The sequence below is a fragment of the Bombus fervidus genome, chromosome 11 (assembly GCF_041682495.2).
Source record: "Bombus fervidus isolate BK054 chromosome 11, iyBomFerv1, whole genome shotgun sequence".
NCBI classification, from domain to species: Eukaryota; Metazoa; Arthropoda; class Insecta; order Hymenoptera; family Apidae; genus Bombus; species Bombus fervidus.
Genome location: NC_091527.1, coordinates 1,456,031 through 1,478,118, shown reverse-complemented (window position 1 = coordinate 1,478,118; position 22,088 = coordinate 1,456,031). Strand labels below are relative to the sequence as shown.

At 32.5% G+C, this 22,088-nt stretch overlaps 4 protein-coding genes and 1 long non-coding RNA gene across 17 annotated transcripts in view; 2 read left to right on the top strand and 3 right to left on the bottom strand.

Annotated features, from left to right (window-relative positions):
* Positions 1-1,264: 1,264 nt before the first annotated feature.
* LOC139992566 (chymotrypsin-2-like) lies at positions 1,265-3,800 on the bottom strand. 2 transcript variants are annotated; one of them, XM_072013515.1, is made up of 5 exons: positions 3,638-3,800; positions 2,539-2,698; positions 2,209-2,458; positions 1,941-2,078; positions 1,265-1,525 (listed from the first exon to the last, which is right to left on the bottom strand). In XM_072013515.1, exons 1-5 carry the CDS (start codon positions 3,651-3,653, stop codon positions 1,376-1,378), a joined length of 714 nt encoding a protein of 237 aa, XP_071869616.1. In that variant the 5' UTR covers positions 3,654-3,800; the 3' UTR covers positions 1,265-1,375. The 2 variants fall into 2 exon arrangements, with proteins under 2 accessions (XP_071869616.1, XP_071869615.1); XM_072013514.1 differs by lacking the exon at positions 3,638-3,800 and adding an exon at positions 2,826-3,095 and having other exon boundaries at positions 1,266-1,525.
* Positions 3,801-4,009: 209 nt separating this feature from the next.
* Positions 4,010-8,402, bottom strand: Poli (DNA polymerase iota). Of its 3 annotated transcripts, none has more exons than XM_072013463.1 (3): positions 7,927-8,402; positions 7,669-7,865; positions 4,010-7,536 (listed from the first exon to the last, which is right to left on the bottom strand). In XM_072013463.1, the coding sequence occupies exon 3, from the start codon at positions 7,454-7,456 to the stop codon at positions 5,759-5,761; it is 1,698 nt and encodes a 565-aa protein (XP_071869564.1). In that variant the 5' UTR covers positions 7,457-7,536; positions 7,669-7,865; positions 7,927-8,402; the 3' UTR covers positions 4,010-5,758. The 3 variants fall into 3 exon arrangements, with proteins under 3 accessions (XP_071869564.1, XP_071869565.1, XP_071869567.1); XM_072013464.1 differs by having other exon boundaries at positions 8,055-8,402; XM_072013466.1 differs by having other exon boundaries at positions 8,204-8,402.
* Positions 8,403-9,124: 722 nt separating this feature from the next.
* On the top strand, positions 9,125-15,260 carry Su(var)2-10 (E3 SUMO-protein ligase Su(var)2-10). Of its 7 annotated transcripts, none has more exons than XM_072013458.1 (9): positions 9,125-9,502; positions 10,309-10,475; positions 10,722-10,823; positions 10,989-11,088; positions 11,189-11,479; positions 11,567-11,668; positions 11,789-12,029; positions 12,105-12,521; positions 12,632-15,260. In XM_072013458.1, the coding sequence occupies exons 1-9, from the start codon at positions 9,479-9,481 to the stop codon at positions 12,838-12,840; spliced, it is 1,653 nt and encodes a 550-aa protein (XP_071869559.1). In that variant the 5' UTR covers positions 9,125-9,478; the 3' UTR covers positions 12,841-15,260. The 7 variants fall into 7 exon arrangements, with proteins under 7 accessions (XP_071869559.1, XP_071869562.1, XP_071869557.1 ...); XM_072013456.1 differs by having other exon boundaries at positions 9,129-9,502; positions 10,944-11,088; XM_072013457.1 differs by lacking the exon at positions 9,125-9,502 and adding an exon at positions 9,509-9,820 and having other exon boundaries at positions 10,944-11,088.
* On the bottom strand, positions 13,582-17,142 carry Nachrbeta2 (nicotinic acetylcholine receptor beta2). Of its 3 annotated transcripts, none has more exons than XM_072013469.1 (13): positions 16,671-17,141; positions 16,446-16,570; positions 16,118-16,275; positions 15,999-16,043; positions 15,817-15,926; positions 15,552-15,732; positions 15,256-15,412; positions 15,038-15,165; positions 14,794-14,969; positions 14,545-14,697; positions 14,358-14,482; positions 13,998-14,110; positions 13,582-13,809 (listed from the first exon to the last, which is right to left on the bottom strand). In XM_072013469.1, exons 2-13 carry the CDS (start codon positions 16,495-16,497, stop codon positions 13,600-13,602), a joined length of 1,608 nt encoding a protein of 535 aa, XP_071869570.1. In that variant the 5' UTR covers positions 16,498-16,570; positions 16,671-17,141; the 3' UTR covers positions 13,582-13,599. The 3 variants fall into 3 exon arrangements, with proteins under 3 accessions (XP_071869570.1, XP_071869572.1, XP_071869571.1); XM_072013471.1 differs by having other exon boundaries at positions 14,358-14,470; XM_072013470.1 differs by having other exon boundaries at positions 16,446-17,142.
* A 352-nt stretch (positions 17,143-17,494) lies between these two features.
* Positions 17,495-22,088, top strand: part of LOC139992580 (uncharacterized) — a 48,575-nt gene continuing 43,981 nt past the window's right edge. The window contains exons 1-4 of one of the 2 annotated variants that reach the window (XR_011801149.1): positions 17,495-17,727; positions 17,894-18,919; positions 19,472-19,716; positions 21,012-21,687. This is a non-coding gene — a long non-coding RNA (uncharacterized lncRNA). Of the gene's footprint in view, positions 17,728-17,893; positions 18,920-19,471; positions 19,717-21,011; positions 21,688-22,088 lie in introns of those variants that run through there. The other variant, XR_011801150.1, reaches the window with a different exon arrangement.

Below are 22,088 nucleotides of genomic sequence, written 5' to 3'. Positions count from 1 at the left end.
CTAAAAAAATTATTGCATTAACTTAATACTTATTTTAGGTCCGATGCACCTCGACTATTGGCAATCTGTCATAGATTACACGTGCTTTGTAAACATTGGAGAGGTCGGGGTAGCAGTGCGCATCCTTGGCCTCGATGTTGGCAATCTTTGAATAAGTGCTACCAGTGGTGTAGCCAGAGGGGTTTATAAAGGTATTGTGATCTCTGTTAGATTTTAATCGCAAAGAATCTTTATTACTTCGATTAATTATGTTCTTATTTGATTAAATAGTATCAATAAAACATTTTATATGTCGGTTATAAATGAAATGCAAAATAATTTTGAAATCTTATGCATACCCGAAATTTACTTTCCAAGGATGTATTACTACATGCAGCATCCTTCTTAGTCCTGAAACGATTTTCGATGCACACAATTCGGACATGCGCCATTGAATTCAGGTTATTCGATGCTTGACCGAAATTGAGATTGAAGATTTCTTTCTGTATTCTAATATCAAGGATACCTTTTATTCTTCCGCTTTCTATAATTATCGGTCACACAATTTTAACGCGGAAATAAATTTCTAATTTTAATAAAGCTTTATCATTTCGTTTTCAAGGATTGAATATGCGTAAGTTCAAGAACTTTATTTTAATTTGTTAAAATTTAGCGAATGCATGACCTTTTAAAGAAAGACTATACATGTAATAATGAGAAATAGAATAATAAAATATGAAAGAAAAGTATGTATTACAAATCAAGATTTAAGATTTATCTTATAAAATTTATCCGGTATTTGTGTATTAGATATGTATTAAGTGTCTATAATTAATTCTAACTGTGCTTATAACAAATCATGTATTTTCCCGTATAAATGTTATATGCTTCCTAAATGTTCTATCTAATTCAACGAATTAGGTACGTGTGACATTAATTTGTGCATACGAGCCGCAAAATTAGTGTCACCTTAAAGTGTATTTGCATAAGCGTAGGACGCACTGCAGCGTATATAACTTTACATAAATTACAGCTATCATGCAATGTGAAAAACATACAAGAAATGAAATTCAATAAAACGAACAGAACAACTGCTCGGTAAATTGATACTTTACTAACGTACGAATGCGATGTCTTCGTTTATTAAAACGGGGCACGTTTGTTTAGTCTCTCGCCCAGATTATGGTTTTGTTTTAAAAGTTCTTGGACTACCCTTCTTGCTTTAACATTCTCTCCTCTTATAAGTAATATTAAAGAAAGATATCATATTTGTAATTAATTAAATGATTTATTTCATATTGTATTCTTTGAGAAATCACAAAGTGCGAAGGTATACATAATCCACCATGTAATATTCATTTAACTGTAATTTAATTAGATTCAATCATCTCCCTATCTAACTCTTATTTTCTATGTGATCTTTGATCCAATCAATATAACTGTAGACACGGGTGAAGACATCCGGTCGACCTCTTGCACATGGTATTCCCCAGGATACAACTCCAATTTGTTCATTGTCGGCAACTAAAGGGCCACCAGAATCACCCTGTTTGAAAATAAATAATTCAATATATATAATTTATTAGAAAAAAAGAGAGAACAATATCTCATCCTTAATTAATAGAATAAACTAATGTTTGCATGCTGCAAATATATATAAGTATATTGACAAGTGTGCATCATATTATAAATCATAATACTAACTTAAAAGCTTAATACTTCATTTATCGACACAAACATTCGATCTAACTAAATTTAAGAAGATTGGAATTTCCTCCGCGTACTTCGAGCAATTCTTTTCGAACTAGGTGAGAGAAACTTAATAGTCGCTTAAATGCTCGTTGTTACACTCTCGACGACACGGTTTTCGCGACAAATAAGAAAAAAAAGTGCTGCTTTAGTTGAGGGATCCTTTGACATGAAAGGGCTCTCTTCTCGAGTACTAGATGTAATGCACTTACGTGACAAGCGCCTTCACCTCTCTTGTTAAGTGTGCAGATATTGTCGTTGGTGACACGGAAGCTGGCGTTTAAACATTGTTTTTGATCGATTACACTTAGCTGTATGTGATATAGATCGTTCGGCGTTTGTCCGGGATACTTTAATCATTTGTATGTAATTGGTACCGCATTCACAACCATTCAAGTATAAGGGAAAAAAATTAACGAATATAATTGTTTTGATAAAAGAAAAATGCTAAAATTATAATTCACAATAGTCGGTACTTACGCTAGTAGTTCCCCAACCAGATAATACGGCGGGATAATCTATTTTGCCGAAGTTTTCATTAGGTAACGCGATGGGCTTCACTTTGTCTCCGAAAATGATGTCCTTGTCCACTTTGATCAGTCCGATATCGTTTCTAATCAGTATAGAACTGTACTTTGGATGGCCAATTATTTTTTCAGATTGATATATGTCGCCACCTTTGTCTAAAGTATTGGAACCTAATACAACAGCTATGGACGTATCGTTGAAACTAGAACGATAGGTTGTAGGTATAAGCAGTGAAAGAGAAAGGTACCTAGTTTTTTCTGAAGAAATTGAATTAATATCTACCTTGATAAACAATGAGCAGCTGTTAGTACCCATCTCTCGTTCAGTACAGATCCTCCGCAAAAATGACGATTTTTGTAACGTAATGAAGCTTGATACGGATATTGTCCGTCCTCTGCTATAGAACCGCCAACGATTTTTGGAACTTCATTTATACTTGCAGCTATATTTAATAATCTTATATAGTAATACATTTCACTAGTTTTTAAATTTAATTTACAGTTTTAAGTCGTTGTATTTTGAAAATTCAATTACGAATAAATGCTAATTTTTCTAAATAGAATTATTACCTGATGCTTTAAGTATTGCTATAATGGTGAAGATATAAAGAAACAAAAACATTTTAAGACACTTGTTTCTTTGTTGTAACGAATAAGCTATCAATCTGCTATACTGGACACACTTCAGGAGTATTTATACCAAGTATGCTTTTAATGACCGTGGGAATTAAAGATACACCTGACCAGTATTTAAATTTAGGTCAGATATTACCTACAAAAAAAGCTTATTCGAATGTATCTCACGTATGTTGCGATAAAACCGAAGAAAACTCGTAACCGACCGGGTACCGCTACCACTTAAGAAGAGAACAGTCATAAACTAGCAATTCTAGTCAAAATCTATTTTTTTATCTTTCGATAGGGGTTTTCCGACCATGGGCCAACATAGGAACATATTTGTAATAGGTGGTTTTTTATCTTATTTTTGTCTTGTTCCACTTTCACCAATTTTATTTTTGTTTTATATGCACCTCCTTTAAGAATTACAAATAAAATAGCTTTTAAAATATATTTTAATTTATTTACTTTTATGAGATGAAATTTTAGTTCATTAGAAGTTGATATATTTTTTTCTTTAACTATATCGCGTCTGCTCCACTATATTCTTTAAAGAGTTAAAAGATGGTGACAAATCAGTTTTGCCATAAAAGAAGTTCAGCTACGACTTGTAGTAACGATTACATATTTGGTTTGCTCGATTCATGTTTCTTTGTCTATCAGTGACTCAAAGAGGATTATCCGAGAACCTTATTAAATGAGCACGCAGGACAATTTAAAAAGTCATAAAGCTGCACAATTTATTCCATTATGACATGACTCACCCTGATTATGTTCCATTCAGAGACGGTGGCTGGGTGATTGGCCTCATTCAAATTGCATGGTAGTGGTAAAGGTCTAATTCTGTCGGCATACACGAACGCACTGTGTACTCAAATTAAATTCATATTGCTTTTAAATATCGCTGTATTACATTGGAACAATAACGCCCATAGAAGCACATACATAAACAGAAACTATTTCATTTCTAATAACTTGAGTGAAAATCTACATATGATTTCATATGATTTACTTCGATGATTTCAGCTACTAGGTGTGGTTTAAAAAGATGTTGGATGAGTTGTGAAATGGACAAGGAGTAAGGATGATTTAACGCAATTGAATATATTATAATAAAGAAGAGAACATCAAAGACGTACAACTTGAACTTCCTTTATTTAAATGAATCAGAGGTAATATGAACCGTCGATGTAACGTTGCTTGTACAAAAATCAAACTCAACTTCATTCTGCATTGCCTGCCTTTAATTCTTGAATACTATCAACGCAATTATCTGAGAAGTGCGAGCTATTGCGTGTTATTCTAATTAATCGGAACTTCGACATTGACGAACGGATATGGATGTCGCAACCGCTCATATTCCCCGTGGTATATACGTATAAAATACTTATATATCTCACAACCAGAAGTTAATAATCAGAACTGTACCGCTTCTCCGTGCATACAAGAAAATAAATAAACATAGAAAAAAAGCTTGGCCATAAGTAACTTTTTTCATCGCGTATATATATATATATAATATAATATATTATATTAGATTATATATATATAATATAATATATATTTTTTTTATTCTGTTATTATTCGAGCTATATATATATAAATTGTCCGTTCCCTTATGTAAGTATGATCGTTTACAAAAGCTACTGTTTCAGTATCACTTGCCGTCGATCACGCTTTAATGCACATATGCTTTTCGATAAATCGTGTGAAAGTAAACGTGTGTATAATATAATATAATTTGAAACTGCGTGAATCGTTGGCTTACTTTTTTTCGTTTTGTCTTATCCGTGTTCGCTTAAACGTATATTATAATTATTCACCTTGTACCATACCGAATCGATAAAACTTTATGATTGTCTAATATTTTTAATACAACTATATATTATAAATTACGCTTATCTTATTCGAACGGTGCTCCTTACCAGTAGCACGCTAGGGGCGATTGAGTATTTCTGTACGGCATGTCTTTTGTAACACCCGTTACACATAGAATAACATCGATAGTAATAAAAATATAAACATTATTTCGTTTCATTTTTAAACTTTAAATCATACAATTATAATTTAATAGCTAGATAGTACGTACAAGATCAAATGCCAGCACCTCGTTTAACGAAACGGATTACGTTTGGAAGTGCATCAATCACGCACGCTAGTTCAGTGTAAATAAAAATACTTTCCTGCCGTTGAAATACTCACAGTGAAATAATCGTGTAGATAGCGAGAGAAAAGAAAGAGGCGAATTATATAGAACATAATTCTAATACAAAAGTATTTAACTTACTTAATCTTAATTTTTATTCATCCGAACAATATTAAACATTAAGAAATACGCGATAGTATTAAGGATCATATAAAACATACATATTGAATGTGTGAAAGATGAAAATAAAACTTATTTTACAATACTTTATCTTTGATTTATAATAAAGAACTCTACTTAAATAGAAATACTTTTCATTGATAGTCAATTTACATTTTCACTTTCTTTCACTTTTGTGAATACACCTTAAATGCAAAGCAACTCAAAAATGTTCGACTATTCTAGGTAATTTAAGCATCAATTGTGCTTGATTTCGTCAAAAAGAAATGAATAAAAATATGTTTTATACAACCATGCAAATTCACATTGGTCTTTTTTTAGTGATGTTTAATGAAATGATCAAAATTATACGATAAAGTTACTTTATATCAACATTCATTTAATGTAAATGTTCTAGAAAATATGTGTATACAGAAAGTTAATACCCAAAATCGTAAATTGATTTAAAATATTTAGTAACTTAAATTCATAGTATCACATGGTGCTGCCATCCAATATTGTAGGTGTGTAAGTGTGTACATAATGATGGCTATATTATATTCTAGGCCATAGAACTCCGTCACTTATTGGCTATGAAGTATTTAAGTATATTATTGGGTTTTGGTTTACTAGTCGTCGGCCAGGAACGGGTCACTTCTCTTTGTATATCGATGGGTAAAGATTTAAGAACTGCCGCATCAATTTTCGGAGATAATTGCATTGGTGATGAAGGACTGAGTCGAAGATCAGCCATTTCGTTGCTCGGAGATTCTCTACGTCCACTCAACCATACTTCCAATCTAGTCTTTTTTGGTAAAGGTTCTATTTCGTTCAATACATCATCGTCCGCACTCTGGTTGTTAGCACCTATTGATTTCGAAACTGGAGAGGAGGTGGTACTCATCGCAGAACCATCGTTACTATCTTGATTTACGCTCATTGGTGATCCGAGGTTAATATCGGAAACGCCTTCTTCCGAGCTTATATCTAGAACAGACTGAACAGCGACCTGTTTTCGCAGGAAAGATGTAATACTATTCTTTCCAGAAGATCTCTCTTCGAATTTCGTGAAAGCAACTCCTAAAAGAGTTAAATGGAATGGTTTAGAAACATCGATAGTACGGTGAAATAATTTCATTGCTAGTGCCAACATTTTAGCATGATCATAAACACCAGATTTTGTAGAAGGCAATAGGTGTTTCGGTAAAGCGCATTGTCGAGTTTCTCTTTTACCAGAAGTTGGTTTATTAAAATCATGTTTCCTAACAGTTAATCTCATAGCAATGGGAATTCTACCATCCTCCATAGCTAATTCTGTTAATCTTCTCAGAAGTGCTCCTAGTCTTGATTCTACTTCAGCTACCAAAGAAACACTCTTGAAGCCATCTTCTAAACCTATACTCTGTCTTTTTCCTGTTGGTTTCACGACAGTCTCATCGATACCTTCGGCATTATCTTTTAATTTTCGTGCTAAGTCAATACCAATTTTCATCTCTAAGGTTTCCAAAGGTGTCTTTCTTAGATCATCCACTGTTTTTATGTTGTTGGAAATTAACAATTGTGCGGTTTTTTGCCCAACACCTGGTATTTTAGATACAGATCCTATAGTAGACAAGAACATAGGTGCACTGCATGGGAATACTAGTGTTTGATGATTTGGTTTATGCAATGATCCCACCAGTTTTGCTAAAAGCTTATTATGTGCTATTCCAGCACTGCATGTAATATGCAAGTCTTTATAAATTCGTTCTCTTATTTCTGCTGCAATTTTGGAAGCTATAATTAATCGAGCATGACAGCCACAAGGACATTCTTCTTCGGAGGGACCAAATACTTTACCAACTGGATTTTCATCTTCCATGTTAATACTTAAATTAAACTCTGAATTATTTCCAGAATTCATATATTTTTGTACAATAGAAGTTACGTCCATAAAATTGTCATCAAGACCCAATCTTTCAACTAATGGAGTAAACTGATGCAATATTTCCAGTACTTTAGCAGAATAGTGACGATAGTTTGTTAAATCTTCACCATTTACCAAGACCAGTTCTGGGCACAATTGTAAAGCTTCCTGTACTGACATGCATTTTTTTACTCCATGTTCTCGTGCTAAATAATTGCTTGTCACTACTATACTCTTTTGTTGCACCCCCAATGGTTTGCCTTCTAGCTCTGGATGCCTAAGCATCTCTATTTGAGCATAGAAACAATCAACATCTATATGAATTATGGTTCTCGGATGTCTGATAATTGCATCAAATTCAATAGAATCCATTGAGGTCAATTTTCAAACAATATTATACATACAATCTTTATCACATAAGTGACTTATTCAATATTTCAACATAGTATAATCTGTAATAGTAGTAAATACTCAATTTGCATTATAAACGATAAAACTAAATGATTTATAAATAATTGTCATTATTAACATATTAAAATTATCAACATAATGAATAAAGCTAGATAATAAAATTAGTTTATTACCTTTTTCAAAAACAAATTTGCTGAAAAATATACTCTTAAGTGCAGATTTTCATTTTATTCATGACATTAACAAAGAGTAATTTTCTTTATTATTTACACACACGTTATTAATACACTTTAGCATAAATTCTTACAATTCTTGAATTCTTGAATATAGAAGTGTTTACTTGTCGATATGTTTAATTGTAGACGTATATCTAAAAAATAGGTTAAGTTGTGCAGTCAAAACATACAAACTGTTTACTATTTTCAACTTACATATGGAGACTTATAACTGTATAACAAGTTATCATTTTCGTTCTTAAATAAACTACTCCATAGCATGGCTATTAAAATAGTTTATTATTATTTCTCAGAACTTTCCTTAGATCATAAAGTAAGGTTACCATTATTTAGTGTTCATTTGGAAGATATATCTCACAACTACATAGAATATTAACGTATAGATATATTTTTATTTTCCAGAAATCCGTTAGATCACATTGAACGGACATTAATTTGTAGTTGGAGCTGTTAAAAAACACGAATGACTCACTTCTGAAAGCCACATGAACTTCTTATAAATTTCATTGAAGAAATATATTCTTTTTACTGCTGATAAGTTTCGATTGCTAGCACGAAACAAAACTACCGTAAAAACTAAATAGAAATTTGTTTACAAACTGTAATGCGACTAATTTATTTTTCACATGGTAGCCATGTTTTGAATTATTAAAGATATCTTTGTGTGTGTGTGTGTGTGTGTGTGTGTGTGTGTTGTGTGTTTATAATTGCATTCTAAATATTGGTGCATATGAATATTTTAAGATAGATGCACGTATCATCATTTTATGATACAAATATATTTTTCACTAGAGACAGCACACCACAAACTTTTTTGCAGCACATATTTACATAATGGTGCGTTTTCATGAAGTGATAGCCAATAATATATAAAATAAACTAGGGAAATTATTTAAGATACATAGATAAAATCTAAAATAAAACTTATGTTTCCCCTAGATATAATCCAATCATATTGTAGATCATTTAGTAAGAATATATCACGAATATAGTAAAGATGAATTACTATAAAAATAGATACTCTAGAAAATTTGATAGGTTTTATATCGTACTGTGCACTTGTGTTCCTAATATATGATTGTGTTTCGTTATTTTAACGTGCATTTGCAATTTTGTATATATTTTTAAAACATTTTATATTGCACGTCAGTTACAGAAGAATGCTAAAGGTTTGGTTGGACGTTTGTAATCTAATAGATGAAACATAACCAGCAAATATATTCAAAGATTTTCCTCCGTACATTCACTAAAAGTTTAAGAAGACGAAGACAACTTGAATTTATGATTTTCTTAAAGCTTCAGTACCTCCTCTATACCTCTTTTTCTAATATTAATTAACAAAGAAATTATTATAATGTTGTACATTTATTGAATTATACAAATTGAAGTTGAACTCCAAATAAATTGTTAGCAGCCATCTTGGAAAACCCTTTTTCGCATTTCGAACGAACGAAGTGTCAAATATCGATAATTACTTCATCGCACGCGGTTGAACTAAAAATTTTTATGGGAATTGAGCTTTCCTAGAAAAGTTAGATTTTTTAAAACGATCTCGAAATTGAAATGTAAAAATCAATTTCGCGCCATAAAATAGTATTATTCGATACTCGCACTTAAAAAGCAAGAAAAATATAGAAGCGAGTTGCGATACAAACAACTCGAATAAGTAAGGGGTAGGAGAATTTTTGTATTGAAAGTTGGAAATAATATAGGCAAGACGGCTTCGCAAAAAAAATCGTCTAAGAAGATGGCGGAGACCAAAGAATTAGAGGTGAGTCAAGTATTAAAAGTGGTGCAGTGCAGTTAGATTATGTGTGAAATTTTAAGGAAAAGTCGGCAGGTCTGCATTGTGAATTTGTCGTGGTTATATCCGGGTTATCAGCGATTTATTTGCGTCAGTGAATTATATTACTAGACGCTTAGTACTTGTTAAGCGCGTTTTTCTTCATTATTGTTAGAATTATTTTTTTTCTTCGGTGAAATATTGAGATTAATCAATAGAATTTTTTTTACGATATATTGTGCTTATAATTATGTAGCCTTTACCGAATAAAGCTTATAAAAAACCTCAATATCTTCATAATCACAGGTAACCTAAATATTTTTTTAAAAATTAAAATCGTTCTTAGTATTTCTTTGTTATTAATCATATGTATTTTATTCCTAAATATTGTTGGACAAATAATATTATATCTATGGTTGCAAAAATAAATTCTGTTTCATTATTGTATTTTTCTCATTCAATATGGATATGGATGAAAATACTCTATGTGTGTGGTGTGATTGTCTTTAGAATAGAAAACTTGAAGTATGATCTTTATGCCTGGTATTTCAAATTCTATTCCGTATTTCTGCAATTATGTTACAAACCAATTTATTATACAAACCAATATAATAGATAAAATGTTTATTATGTAATTGAATTGAAATATATAGAATTGATAATAAATTTAAATGTTAATTTGTTTCTTATTAATACATTGTTATTTATAAAATATATTTTTCTTTTATTAAAATAACAGTTTAGAATAAGTGTACTATATAAAATGTATGCATGCTATAATTTTATGATTGCAGAATATGATATTGAGTTTTCGAGTGTCTGAACTTCAGATGCTTCTTGGTTTTGCTGGTAGAAATAAATCAGGTAGAAAGAACGAATTACAAGCACGTGCACTAGAATTGTTACGTTTGAGATCCCATCCAATTCAGCTCAAAATACGTGAATTATATAAATCCATACAGTGAGTATAAGATTTATTAATGACAATACAATTGTTCTTGTAGATTGTACTAAATCATTAACTACCTCTGTCACCATTTATTAAATTTTTAAATATTTTATTTGTTTGTTTATTTTAGTAAAGTGTTGAAAATGATTTTCTTTGTATATCTACTATGGCATATCGTTATACTTTAAGTATTATAAATGTCAGTGGATTATTGAGATAAAGTCCCAGACTCATCTTTTGTTTCAAAATTTTGTTTAGAGCTGATCAGTTAGCTGCACATCAAATGTATGGTCAAACAGGTAGTTCTGGGGAGCCACAAATAGATCAAAACATGCATTCCAGAAATTATTACACAACAAGGTAAATATATAGAACAAAGAGATAGGTAACACAAAGAAAATAAGTTTATGAAGAACTTATATAATTAATTATATAAGATATATTTAACAATGTTCTCTTTTACTTGCAATTAATGTAAAGACAAGCTATCAGTCAACAGCAACAGTCACAGTCTTCAGTTTCTAGTGGAAAGGATTTACCACCTGCACATCAAGCATCTCTACCTCAAGCACCTAGAACAAATCCAGTCTATCAGTCAACAGGATATGCTAACGTAACACCGCAAGTAAGTTATGTAATGTGATTTTTATATAAAATTGTATAAAACTTCTATATTATTTTTTGTAATGATTTTTTAATATTCATATGGCATATTAATATTTCAGCAAACAACAAGTGCAGCCTATAATCCATATCCATATGCACCAAAAGTTTTACCATCACCATTGCAAATACAACCTAGAAATCAATATCCTGTTCATCCAGATGTTAGACTTAGGAAGCTACCATTTTTTGATTTATTGGCTGAATTGCTGAAGCCATCTAGTTTAATGCCTCAAGGATCTATGAGACTTCAAGAGAATACATTTATGTTTCATTTAACACCACAGCAGTCAACAGATGTAGCAAGTTCACGAGATTGTCGTGCAGGAAGTAAAATGGATTACACAGTACAGGTACATTTTACAGGAAGAGTTTGTTTCTTAATGTTAAATTTGTATTTTTGATTGTTGGGTCTATAATCTGTGTCATGGCTATTTCAGATACAAATGCGATTTTGTTTGCAAGAAACATCATGTGAACAGGAGGACTGTTTTCCACCAAGCATTGCAGTAAAAGTTAATGGAAAACTGTGTCCCTTACCTGTTAGTAGACAGAAATATAAATAATATACATATACACATGAAAATATTATTTCTTTTTAAATTAAAATTATAGTAAAATGTTTTGCTTTCACAAATGAAATGTTTTATTTTTTATTTCAGAATCCAATACCTACTAATAAGCCAGGAGTAGAACCAAAGAGGCCGCCACGGCCTGTCAATATTAGTCCTTTAGTTAAATTATCTCCTACTGTAGCGAATCAAATTCACGTGACGTGGTCGGCAGACTACGGCAGACGATACGCAATTGCGATATATTTAGTTCGAAAGCTTTCAAGTGCTGAATTATTATCAAGGTTAAAAAGTAGGGGAGTTCGACATTCGGATTATACAAGAGGTTTAAGTAAGTAGTTATGTAGTTAGAACTATTTGGTATTGTTGAAAATGAATGGTATTATTGAAATAATGATCTTTTTAGTTAAGGAAAAACTTAACGAAGATGCGGATAGTGAAATAGCGACAACATCGCTTAGAGTATCGTTAGCTTGTCCGTTAGGCAAGATGCGAATGTGTACACCTTGTCGTGCATCGACGTGTTCACATTTACAATGTTTTGATGCATCCCTATTCCTTCAAATGAATGAAAGAAAACCAACATGGAATTGCCCAGTTTGTGATAAGCCAGCGTTATATGATAATCTCGTTATCGATGGCTACTTTCAAGAAGTGTTGAACTCTAAGAAACTATTACCAGATGTAAATGAAATTCAATTATTGCAAGATGGGTCGTGGGAAAATTTGGTTTTAAAGAAAGAAAAGGATAAGGAGAAGAGTGAAACAAAAGTTATTACAAATTCGCAAGATCGTAAAATCGATGTGGATACAGTCGATCTCGGTGAGATTTTATTTCATTCTAATATGTGTAAAGATATGACATATTTAAAAATAAATGTTTTTATGTTTATGAGTGTTTACATATAAATGGGTAATCATATCACTGTTTAGATGAAAGCAATCTTACACCTCCAAAGGAAAAGAAACGAGCTGTTATTATTGATCTAATATCAGACAGTGATGACGATGATGAACGTACCACACCAACACAAAGTACAAAAAAGATAGCTAGTGGTACTTCTTCGCCAAAGAAATCACAAACTAGCTCTATTAGCAGTACAAGTGAATCACCAGAATTGATGATAATTGATTTAGAATAGAATATTTTATATCTATTGCTACTATTAAATTGCCAAATTTTGTACAGGACAAAAACCAAAATTTTGTTAGTTCTGTGATCATTTTAAAAAAAAGTTACTACATAAAGTTAAGTATAAGTGAATTCATGATATTTTTACTTTTGGTACTTAAAACTAAAAAAGAAAGGAGCAAAATAATATTTCTTTTTGACTATAACAACTTAGCATTCCTCTGTATAATCAATATATATATATATATAATATAAGGAGGGGGGAGAGAGAGAGGGAGTGATTGTATATTATTTTAATTGATGAAAGAAAAAAATGTAAATTAATGTCTCGAAAATCAAACTCGATCTAATTAATAAGATACCTTAGTATAGTTTTCCATTATCGAAAACATCAATGTGGAATTTCATTCAAAATAATAAAGCTATTTTTATTTTGTAGTATAAGCCTCTTATTAACCTTGACATGTAAAGAGGAAAATAAAAGGTGTAAATATTTATATTAATATAAGTATGTTAATTATATTATTAGCGTTATTAATGTAATTAAATTTGAGTCCTCTTGAAATTGTTTCTTTATTAAGTTTCTTAGTTGATCAGGGTTAATAAAACTGCTTAGACTATATTTACTATAGACTTTCTGTTTGTGAAATTCGATCTAAAGTTATAAGGAATAAAATAGATAAAATTCATATAAATAGAATATTAATAATTTAATACTTTTGTATTATGGTTTTTATACGTGAATCATATGTTCCACGAATCTCAAAGTTTATTCGCCTTGCATAACCATATTTGTATTTGGATACATATAATTGCGAAACGATATTCCAGAAAGTTGTTGGTCCACAGGTTCTCTTGTATCATATAAACTTGGTGCTTGAAATATTATGCCAAGTGTTCCACCAATACATGCCAATGTAAAAACCCAAAGAAAAAGTCTATCTAAAACCATAGCTACGAATTTCCAATCTTCTATAACCTGGAAATATTAAAAAATATATGAGGGAAAAATGTATCATATATTATTTCCAGAAGTTATATATATATACTATTTTTAAAAAAGAATTTTTAGAATTAAAGCCTTGAATTGTCAAGAAAAGTATCAAAAGTAAAACATGAATATTCAAACAATGAATTGTTGAATTATTGAATTATTGGTCAACTTACTTCATTATCCTTATCTGCATTTTTTATATGTTGAGCAATAAAACGCACACCCTTTAAAGCTGATATGACATCGGGAGACAAGTGTCGTGGCATCGTATTTTCACTATCAGTGACTGCAACAGTATCTCATTGTTAATGTACATTTCAGAAACTATTACATGACATTAATTGTAATATAACGTGCCGCGCCATATACATCCATGAATTATAGGGTTATTGTTAATTCCAATACACGTTTATTTATTTCAATCGCTGTCATGTAATTCTTTATATGTGTCATAATGCACTGTCACAATATATTTGATTAATAAAATTTTGTATCAATTATATTATATATTGTAGAGTAATTTAAATATTTACCTGATGCATGCGGCATATGCCGGGCATCATCTTCTCGTATATTTTTATACTGCGAGGTCACACTTTCGAACCCATCTGGACTTCCTTTCAATTCCAGTGGATAATCGCTAACACTGTCAGGAAAACTGTAATTTATACTCCTGAAAAGTTTTCTATTTCAGGATTCGATGAACAGTAGTATAATTACCTAAAATCTATTTCATTAGTATATCCACTATCTATGTACGTATCATCATATTCTGGAGTTGAATACGGCGTCCGACGCATCATTAAAATTCGTGGCATCCAATTTAAAAATACTTGTCTAACCCAGGGTGACATGTTGTGCGTAGATGGAGACCTATATAAGAAATTTATACGTAACTTTAAGTAATTTATAAATAGAATACTATAATTAGAGTTTAATCTAGAATTATTACGATGGAATTTAGTTTACCGAAAATGAACGTTTAAAACGCATACAGTAATCCATATCGACAAAGTGACTAAAATCATGGTAAATAGCAAATATTTTCCTAAAAGTGGTATAGCTAGTGATGTTGGTGGAATAATTTCGGCTAATAGCAAAAAGAACACCGTCAACGAGAGGAGAATGGAAGAGCACAACGATACCTATAAAAATTTAATTTTTTACAATATAGATACCTTTTTGTTTATTTATTATTCTCTGTAATGCTTACTTTTTCACCTGAATCACTTGGTAGATAAAAGACAAGTACCGTAAGGAACGTAATACCCACGCAAGGAATTATTAGGTTGACTGTGTAGAATAACGTTTTTCTTCGCATCGTAATATTAAATGTAATATCTGTATGAATTATATCAAAATGCACTTACATTTCGTATCGTTGTATAAATTGTATGTTAATATAGATGTCAAATATATTTATTTACTCACCAGAATAGGGTTCTATGCAACATGGATAATATTCTTCGTTTCTGGATGCCGGTACTTCTAAAATGTCCCATTCAACTGATAAGTAGAAGTCGCTTAAATCTATTCCTATTGTAACCAAATTGCTACCACTTTCTTGTTTCATATGTTTCAGATCCACCTACCAGTAAAAGTTTTTACAAAGTATATTTTTGATAAATAACATTAACGTCAATTATTTGTATCCTCAAGTTAATTTATTTCTATTTGATTTGTATTAAAAAAATTATTTATGATCAACGATATTTTTGAGTTATAACCTGAGCGCCATTGTACGTCCATGAGCCGAATTTCATAATACACGATTGTTCGTCAAATGGGAAATATTCGACGTTAATCTCACAAGATGATTTGTAAATCGCAGGCGGTTTCCAAAACACTTCACCGGTATACTTTAATGTAGCCTTTGTCATAAGCGTTACTTCGTAATTGCCATCGGCACTATGAAATTATATTTAATTGATGTCTTTTTATGATTATGAAATTCAATACTTGCTAATAAGTTGTAACATACATTAAACTTACTTATTGTATAGGACAATATCTGGTAGCCAAATATTTTCGGAAGGCACGTATAGCATTTCTACACCACCGTATTCTTCTGGATCCCATCGTAGTTTATAGTCGATCCAGTTCTAAAATGCATAATATCGACAGTGAATAAAATATGTTTAGAATGATAGGTATATTTCTTCAGTAGTTCTTACCTGTTCCACCCAGACGTTGGTAGTCATCACTTGATTTTTTAAATTCTGTAAATTAAAAAAATATAATAATATCCTTATTAAATAAAAAACAACCAAAATCGCAAAATATGACTTTATACCATCTCAATTAGCTGCGAGAGCTTTAAACCAAGCTTTACTGTTAAGGTTTCGGTGTTGTTCTTCACAGGGCGTATAAGTCTATTATAATTTGACAACAAGTCATCATAAAGTCTTTTTGTGTCAGGGTTTGCCTCGTAAATTTTTAACCCAACAACACCTAGAAGAAATACAAATCTTTTTAGTCATAATTTCTACTTTCTATGTAAGAACAATCGAGATCATCGCTTTCAAATCACACGACCAACATGAAACATACATTACGATATAATTCTTAAGAAACTTAAATGATTCTTAACCACTTACAATGTAAAAAGGTGAAACACTTACCGAATATAATATGAAGGGCATTAAAAAGAATACTAAACGTCAATATTCGCATTTTAAATGTAACTATTTACAAATTTGTGTAAGATTGAGATGGCAGTGACCACTCCCAGTAAAAACACTTTCACCTATGCACACATATACAATAATTTTTAAGTTAACCTAATTAAATGTAAAAAGAATCAATATCGTATTAGATATTTTTCTTTCGAGTGACAAGTGGAAAACCTTATCAGTAGAAAATGAGCGTTCTGCATCCCACTGGACCAAAATCGATATCCGAACTTAGCGCCATGACACTTGCTCCAGTTTGCACTTCAATGTATTTCGTCTGTTACAGATTCACATCTCGGCGCATGCGTATTAATGATGCGCACACATCTTTTTCAAATCGTCCACAGGTTGGCGCCTTCAGTCTGTACCAAATCACGTACAAGCATTTTTCGTCTTAAGATTTGTCTTCGTTTTCTTTTGTTTCAGTGGATTTCAGTGGATTTCAATGCGTTCATAAAGATAACTAAAATGAATTGTTAGCTGTTTTTTACTTTTGTATTTTAATTAGGTAGCAAATATTATTTGTTTGAACGTTTTAATTCAGATTTCTTAAAAATGAATTACCGACATTGTATGAATCTTGTTCGTCAGGTAGCGCACTCTGTAGTATAATGCAGTAGAAGTCAGATGCACCCTTGCAATTCTTTTGGAATACTATTCACAGAACATCATTATGAAATGGTACTTTATACAAATTTTTTATTAGTATAACTACAATAGAGATATTTTTCATGGTATCTAAGAATTCAATATATTCGATACATCCTTTCTTCTATGTAAAATGATGTGTACTGTATCATGATTTTCTATATATTTCGTAGTCACTTTGACGTACATTTTTCTCAATACGTATAATTTTTTATCAGACGCAATGTTTACCAAATGCAATTTGTAGGAAGTATTTTTCATTGATTTACTTGTAAGCTGTTTTATATAATTAAATTAATCGTAGATGTTTAAACATTTTTGTTATTATATATAATATTTATCATCTAACCTTTCTTGTTTTTGCAAATTTATAAAAAAGAGAATATTATTTATATATACTTAACAGTTCGTATATTATTCATCAAGTACGATCAATAGGGACTGCCAGGAAAGGAATTGAACACTCAAAGACAACCTACTTAACGCTATGCTCGTAAGAGGTTAATTAAAAGCGAAGCGCAACAATCGATAGACAAGAAAGGGTAAGAACATCGACATCACTCCACGCAGCACTCGTAAAAGAGTAGGTCCATTGTGGATTAAGGTTTTATTATAAAAAAATCTATAACGATGCTCATAGAATTGAATTGAATCCTCAACTCTGTCAATTTAGTATCTCGTAAAGTAGAAAAATCCTCTAGCTTTTCTTAGAGCATCGATCACAGTATAAAACCATGTTCATGTTTCAGACAATGGTCGCGTGTCTAGAAAACATCGTAATTATGTCAAAGGAGTAACTGCGGAAGTGTAAAGTACTCCGGGCATGTTGCAGCGAAAATTACGCTTGAAACTGAGATGTATGTTCTTCACAAAAGTAGCATCCGTAGTGTAACAGCCCTCCTAGGAAGGATCGACTTGCGACCGCACAATATTCCACGTATATACGATTATCGATCAAGGATACGTAAACAGCCGTGGTATAGTTGCGCACACGCGGCGACCAGGCCACTTAGCGTATGTTTGTTTAGTACCTTTTACGACTATATTGTCCGGGCATGTGTTAGATTACGGAGCAGCCAGTGTCTGGCGCATAGCTGAGGGTTGGGTGGTACGGCGCCGTGCTTCGAGAGGGTCATTTATAACTGTTATCGTGAGACTTACTAGCCCACTTACTACCTCCACTGTGTCTATTCTCCACCCACTCTTCTATTCTACTGGAAGAAACGTAAGCGCGAGATGCGCCAGTCCACCGAACCTGCTGGTCATTCTAGCACGGTTTTTTATTCGGTCATCTTGTATCACGCCAGAGAATAAAATCTTTGAGTAACGACATCATTTTCAGGAAATCTTGATTTTTACCGCCAGTGTTCTATGACAAAAATTGGCAGTTGTTTGTTTTTTCTGTTCCTTTCCGTTAGTTAGTTTATATTCTATAGATGATTTGTATATTATAATTAATTATAAAATAGAATTATGGTCTTGAGTTATATTGCGATTTTTCCTAATAAAGCAAGGTAGTAATTGTTGGCTGTATTGTTTTTCTTAAATATAAAATTATTTAGAAATTCGTAGTTGAGAAACTATAGGCGAGTGGAGAAGGTTATTTTACGTAAAATGTATAATTGTTGCTGGACTAATTACAATCCTGTTTTCATTAGCTTTGGTACTTGTAACCGTAATAGCTGTGCACACAGTCCTAATCCTTTGTTCTCACAAAGTCACTTTGAGTGGCGAACTGACCGAACTGAATGCGAACTTTGGACATGGCGTTTAAGGTTGGTAATATGCTAGCTTTACATAAATCTGCGTGATAACTAATGTGCTAACTTTCATATTTATTGAGATAACCGGATACAATTATATATTAAACGTTGTTAATATAATATATTTTCTTAATTCATGTTTGCCACAGACACACAGATTAGAAGATTAATTTTTAAAAACGGCTGATTGAGATCTCATTTCACGAAGTATGAGTCGTTTAGAAGTTTAGATGATGAAGATAAAACTGGCGGCACCTATTGAAAATTAAAATCTTTCATGTTTGTCGAACAAACATGAAATTGTCGATATTACGTTCGTGGTTGTTACACAGATTATAACGTTTACAGGGTTGAAACAGAGTTTTATTTGTTAGACTACGTTTCGCGTGAAACGAGAAAGCGTCGCGACATTGGTATTACAACCGATAGCTCATCGTTATCGAGGACATTTCTCATCGCGTTTTTGTCCGTCGTTCCTGGACGGGGCACTTAATCCTAATATGGAAATATGTCGTGCACTCCGCAAGCCGACGATTAATGCGAATAAATCGATTTTTGGCGTAGGGATACGACGGTTACCGCCAAATCCTGGAAGCCACGCCAAGTGGCGGAAACACGGGAATTCCATCTGGATTTACTAAGATCAGTGCCATTTAATGTGGAACTCGATAAATCCCTTAAAAGCTGGTGGTCTGCAAGAAGACGGTGCATTACAATTTTCCAGAAAGGAGAATGGCGAACGTCTAGGGGAGACGCAGACAAATCTGCAAATGCAAGGCTTCAGGTGCCAAATGCTTTCATCGTATAACGTGAGTAACTGCCTTCCCTGTTTGCTGTCCCACATCGATCGCAATCTATGAGAATAGCAGAGCCATCCAAAAGTAAAAAATCTTACGAAAGTATTCCATTTATGCTGATCGAAATACTCGCTTTATGAAATGGATACGAATCGATAGGTATTAACATGCATACACACCTCTATTCATAAGTACAATATTAGAACACTTATAGTAAAACAATTCATGTATTTTGGATCGTTATCATGTAAAAATATAAAGTTTTAATTAATTAATTATTTCCTTATCAATGTGAATAACCGAGTACGAGACCAACAGATGTTTTGATATTTATAAACGGAGTTTACGTTAATATATGTTACGACCGTTCGCAGAGAGACGCGGTCGCGAGGAAAACGCGTTAACGAGAGGCGTAAATTCTCGCTACGATTCGTATAATCGACGTCGCGAATTAGTCGTTCCCCTGTTTCGGTTAAGATAACAGAGATAGTTCAATGAATTTAACACTGTATTAACAGGTTAATATAGTTTGTATATTTAACAATAAATTATATAATAATAAAAACGTCACAAATTATTTAGCGATGAATACAGTTAATGTGTTACAGAAATTCGACCCGACTTTACGATATCTCTCAATGAATTCGTTAGACTAAGCGATTTTAATTTTATTCGTCAGACCTCTCGATGCATATCGTTTGAATCTTCAAATGAGACTGATTGCCCTTCGATCATTTCTTTGTCTTCTCTGGGAGATAACCCCCACTACGCTCGGATCACGCCACCGTTTGCGCCTATGATCACGTATGCCACCTTCTTTGTGAGAATAAAATAACGGACCGAAATCAACGTTTCTGAAACTCGTTGCTTAGTGACAACTATGCGCTCGTCGATACATTGTATATTGTCCGTCGGGCAGATAAGACGATCTGTCTGCGACACTGTAGGACCGCGAGTGACGGTTAGAAATACGGCCTATACTCAGCCTCGTGACGTAACAATATATTAAAATTTTAAAATATAGGCATCTAGGAATTGAAAGTTAAATACGATATGGGGAAAACGAAGAAATAGATGTAAAAATACATTTATTTTTATAAAGCTATGTTACTTAAGAACATAGAATATCATTTCCATTTGCAATTACTATTCGTCGATCTTTATTCTCGATATTCCAATTGTATCAAGTATCTTCAAACTCTGATGTATTTAACTTGTCCGCTTGCACATACTTTCTTAAACATATCCATTTACGTAATTCGCCGTTTGAAACTGCTACTGCCTCTTCAACTAAGCTACATTTCCAGGATGTTCAATTTACGACGAATTGCTCTGCGCTTGACCTCGAGAGAATTGAGAATAAATACTTTGTGCATATCAATAGAAAAGTGGAATATTCATGATGATCTGCATCTTTATAATCTACTCTTCACCAATGTTTTCCGTGAAAGTTGCACAATTTTGACGGAGAACCGAGACACGGGGTCCGCTAGGATCGCTGGACGGTCAGGATCGTTCTTATGCAACGTTACTTAAACGTCACTGTTTGCTTATGATTTCCATAATTCCGTACACTTCGTCCGCGGCAGGCTCTAAAGAGCCAATATCGAGCAAAGTAGGTGTGTACTTTAATTACTAGAGATAATTACGTCGTCACCGGCTTCAGTAAGGGATGGAGGTTTACTATGATAACAGAGTATCCAATATCCTGGTGAGTTACGTACCGAGCACGACATAGCTTCGTGCATATGTATTCCGCACGTACGCACGCTGGATGTATTTACTATCGTATGCACGCCAGCACATGCCAGCCAGTCGCGTTTGACCTCCATCCGTTATTAATATAATTATCCTCGCGATTATTGTCTTACGGTTGCTGCATTTAACTGCAGACGTACGATATCCGCACCTGTTCTCCTGTCACCTTCTCTGGAAATTAGCGTCTTAGTCACTTGCTTCCAGAGCAATCCGTTTTTCTATAGACTCGCGACGATTAATTGAATTTTTTGTTAATAATTTCCAATCTAGCGATTTAATATATGTGCTACGGCGATCTCTATTTCCTTAGAATTTAATTTGGACTTGGGATATACGAAAAGTAACTTTTACGTAACTCGATTAGAAAATGCAATGGACAAGGTAAGGTACATGTGTCACTTTTTGTGTGTGTACGATTCTGTACACGGTATACTATCGTATTTTCATAGAATTTAATCTGCAATTGCAATATAAAAGAGATGATTTCAGTGATTAGGAAATATAGCGGGCAACACAAGGTTACGTGACTACACTCGATGTTATAGGAAATCACGTTATGCGAACTCGTTAGAAGATCATATCAATTTAAATGCAAAAGGTAAAATTTTACTTCTCTAATCTTTTGT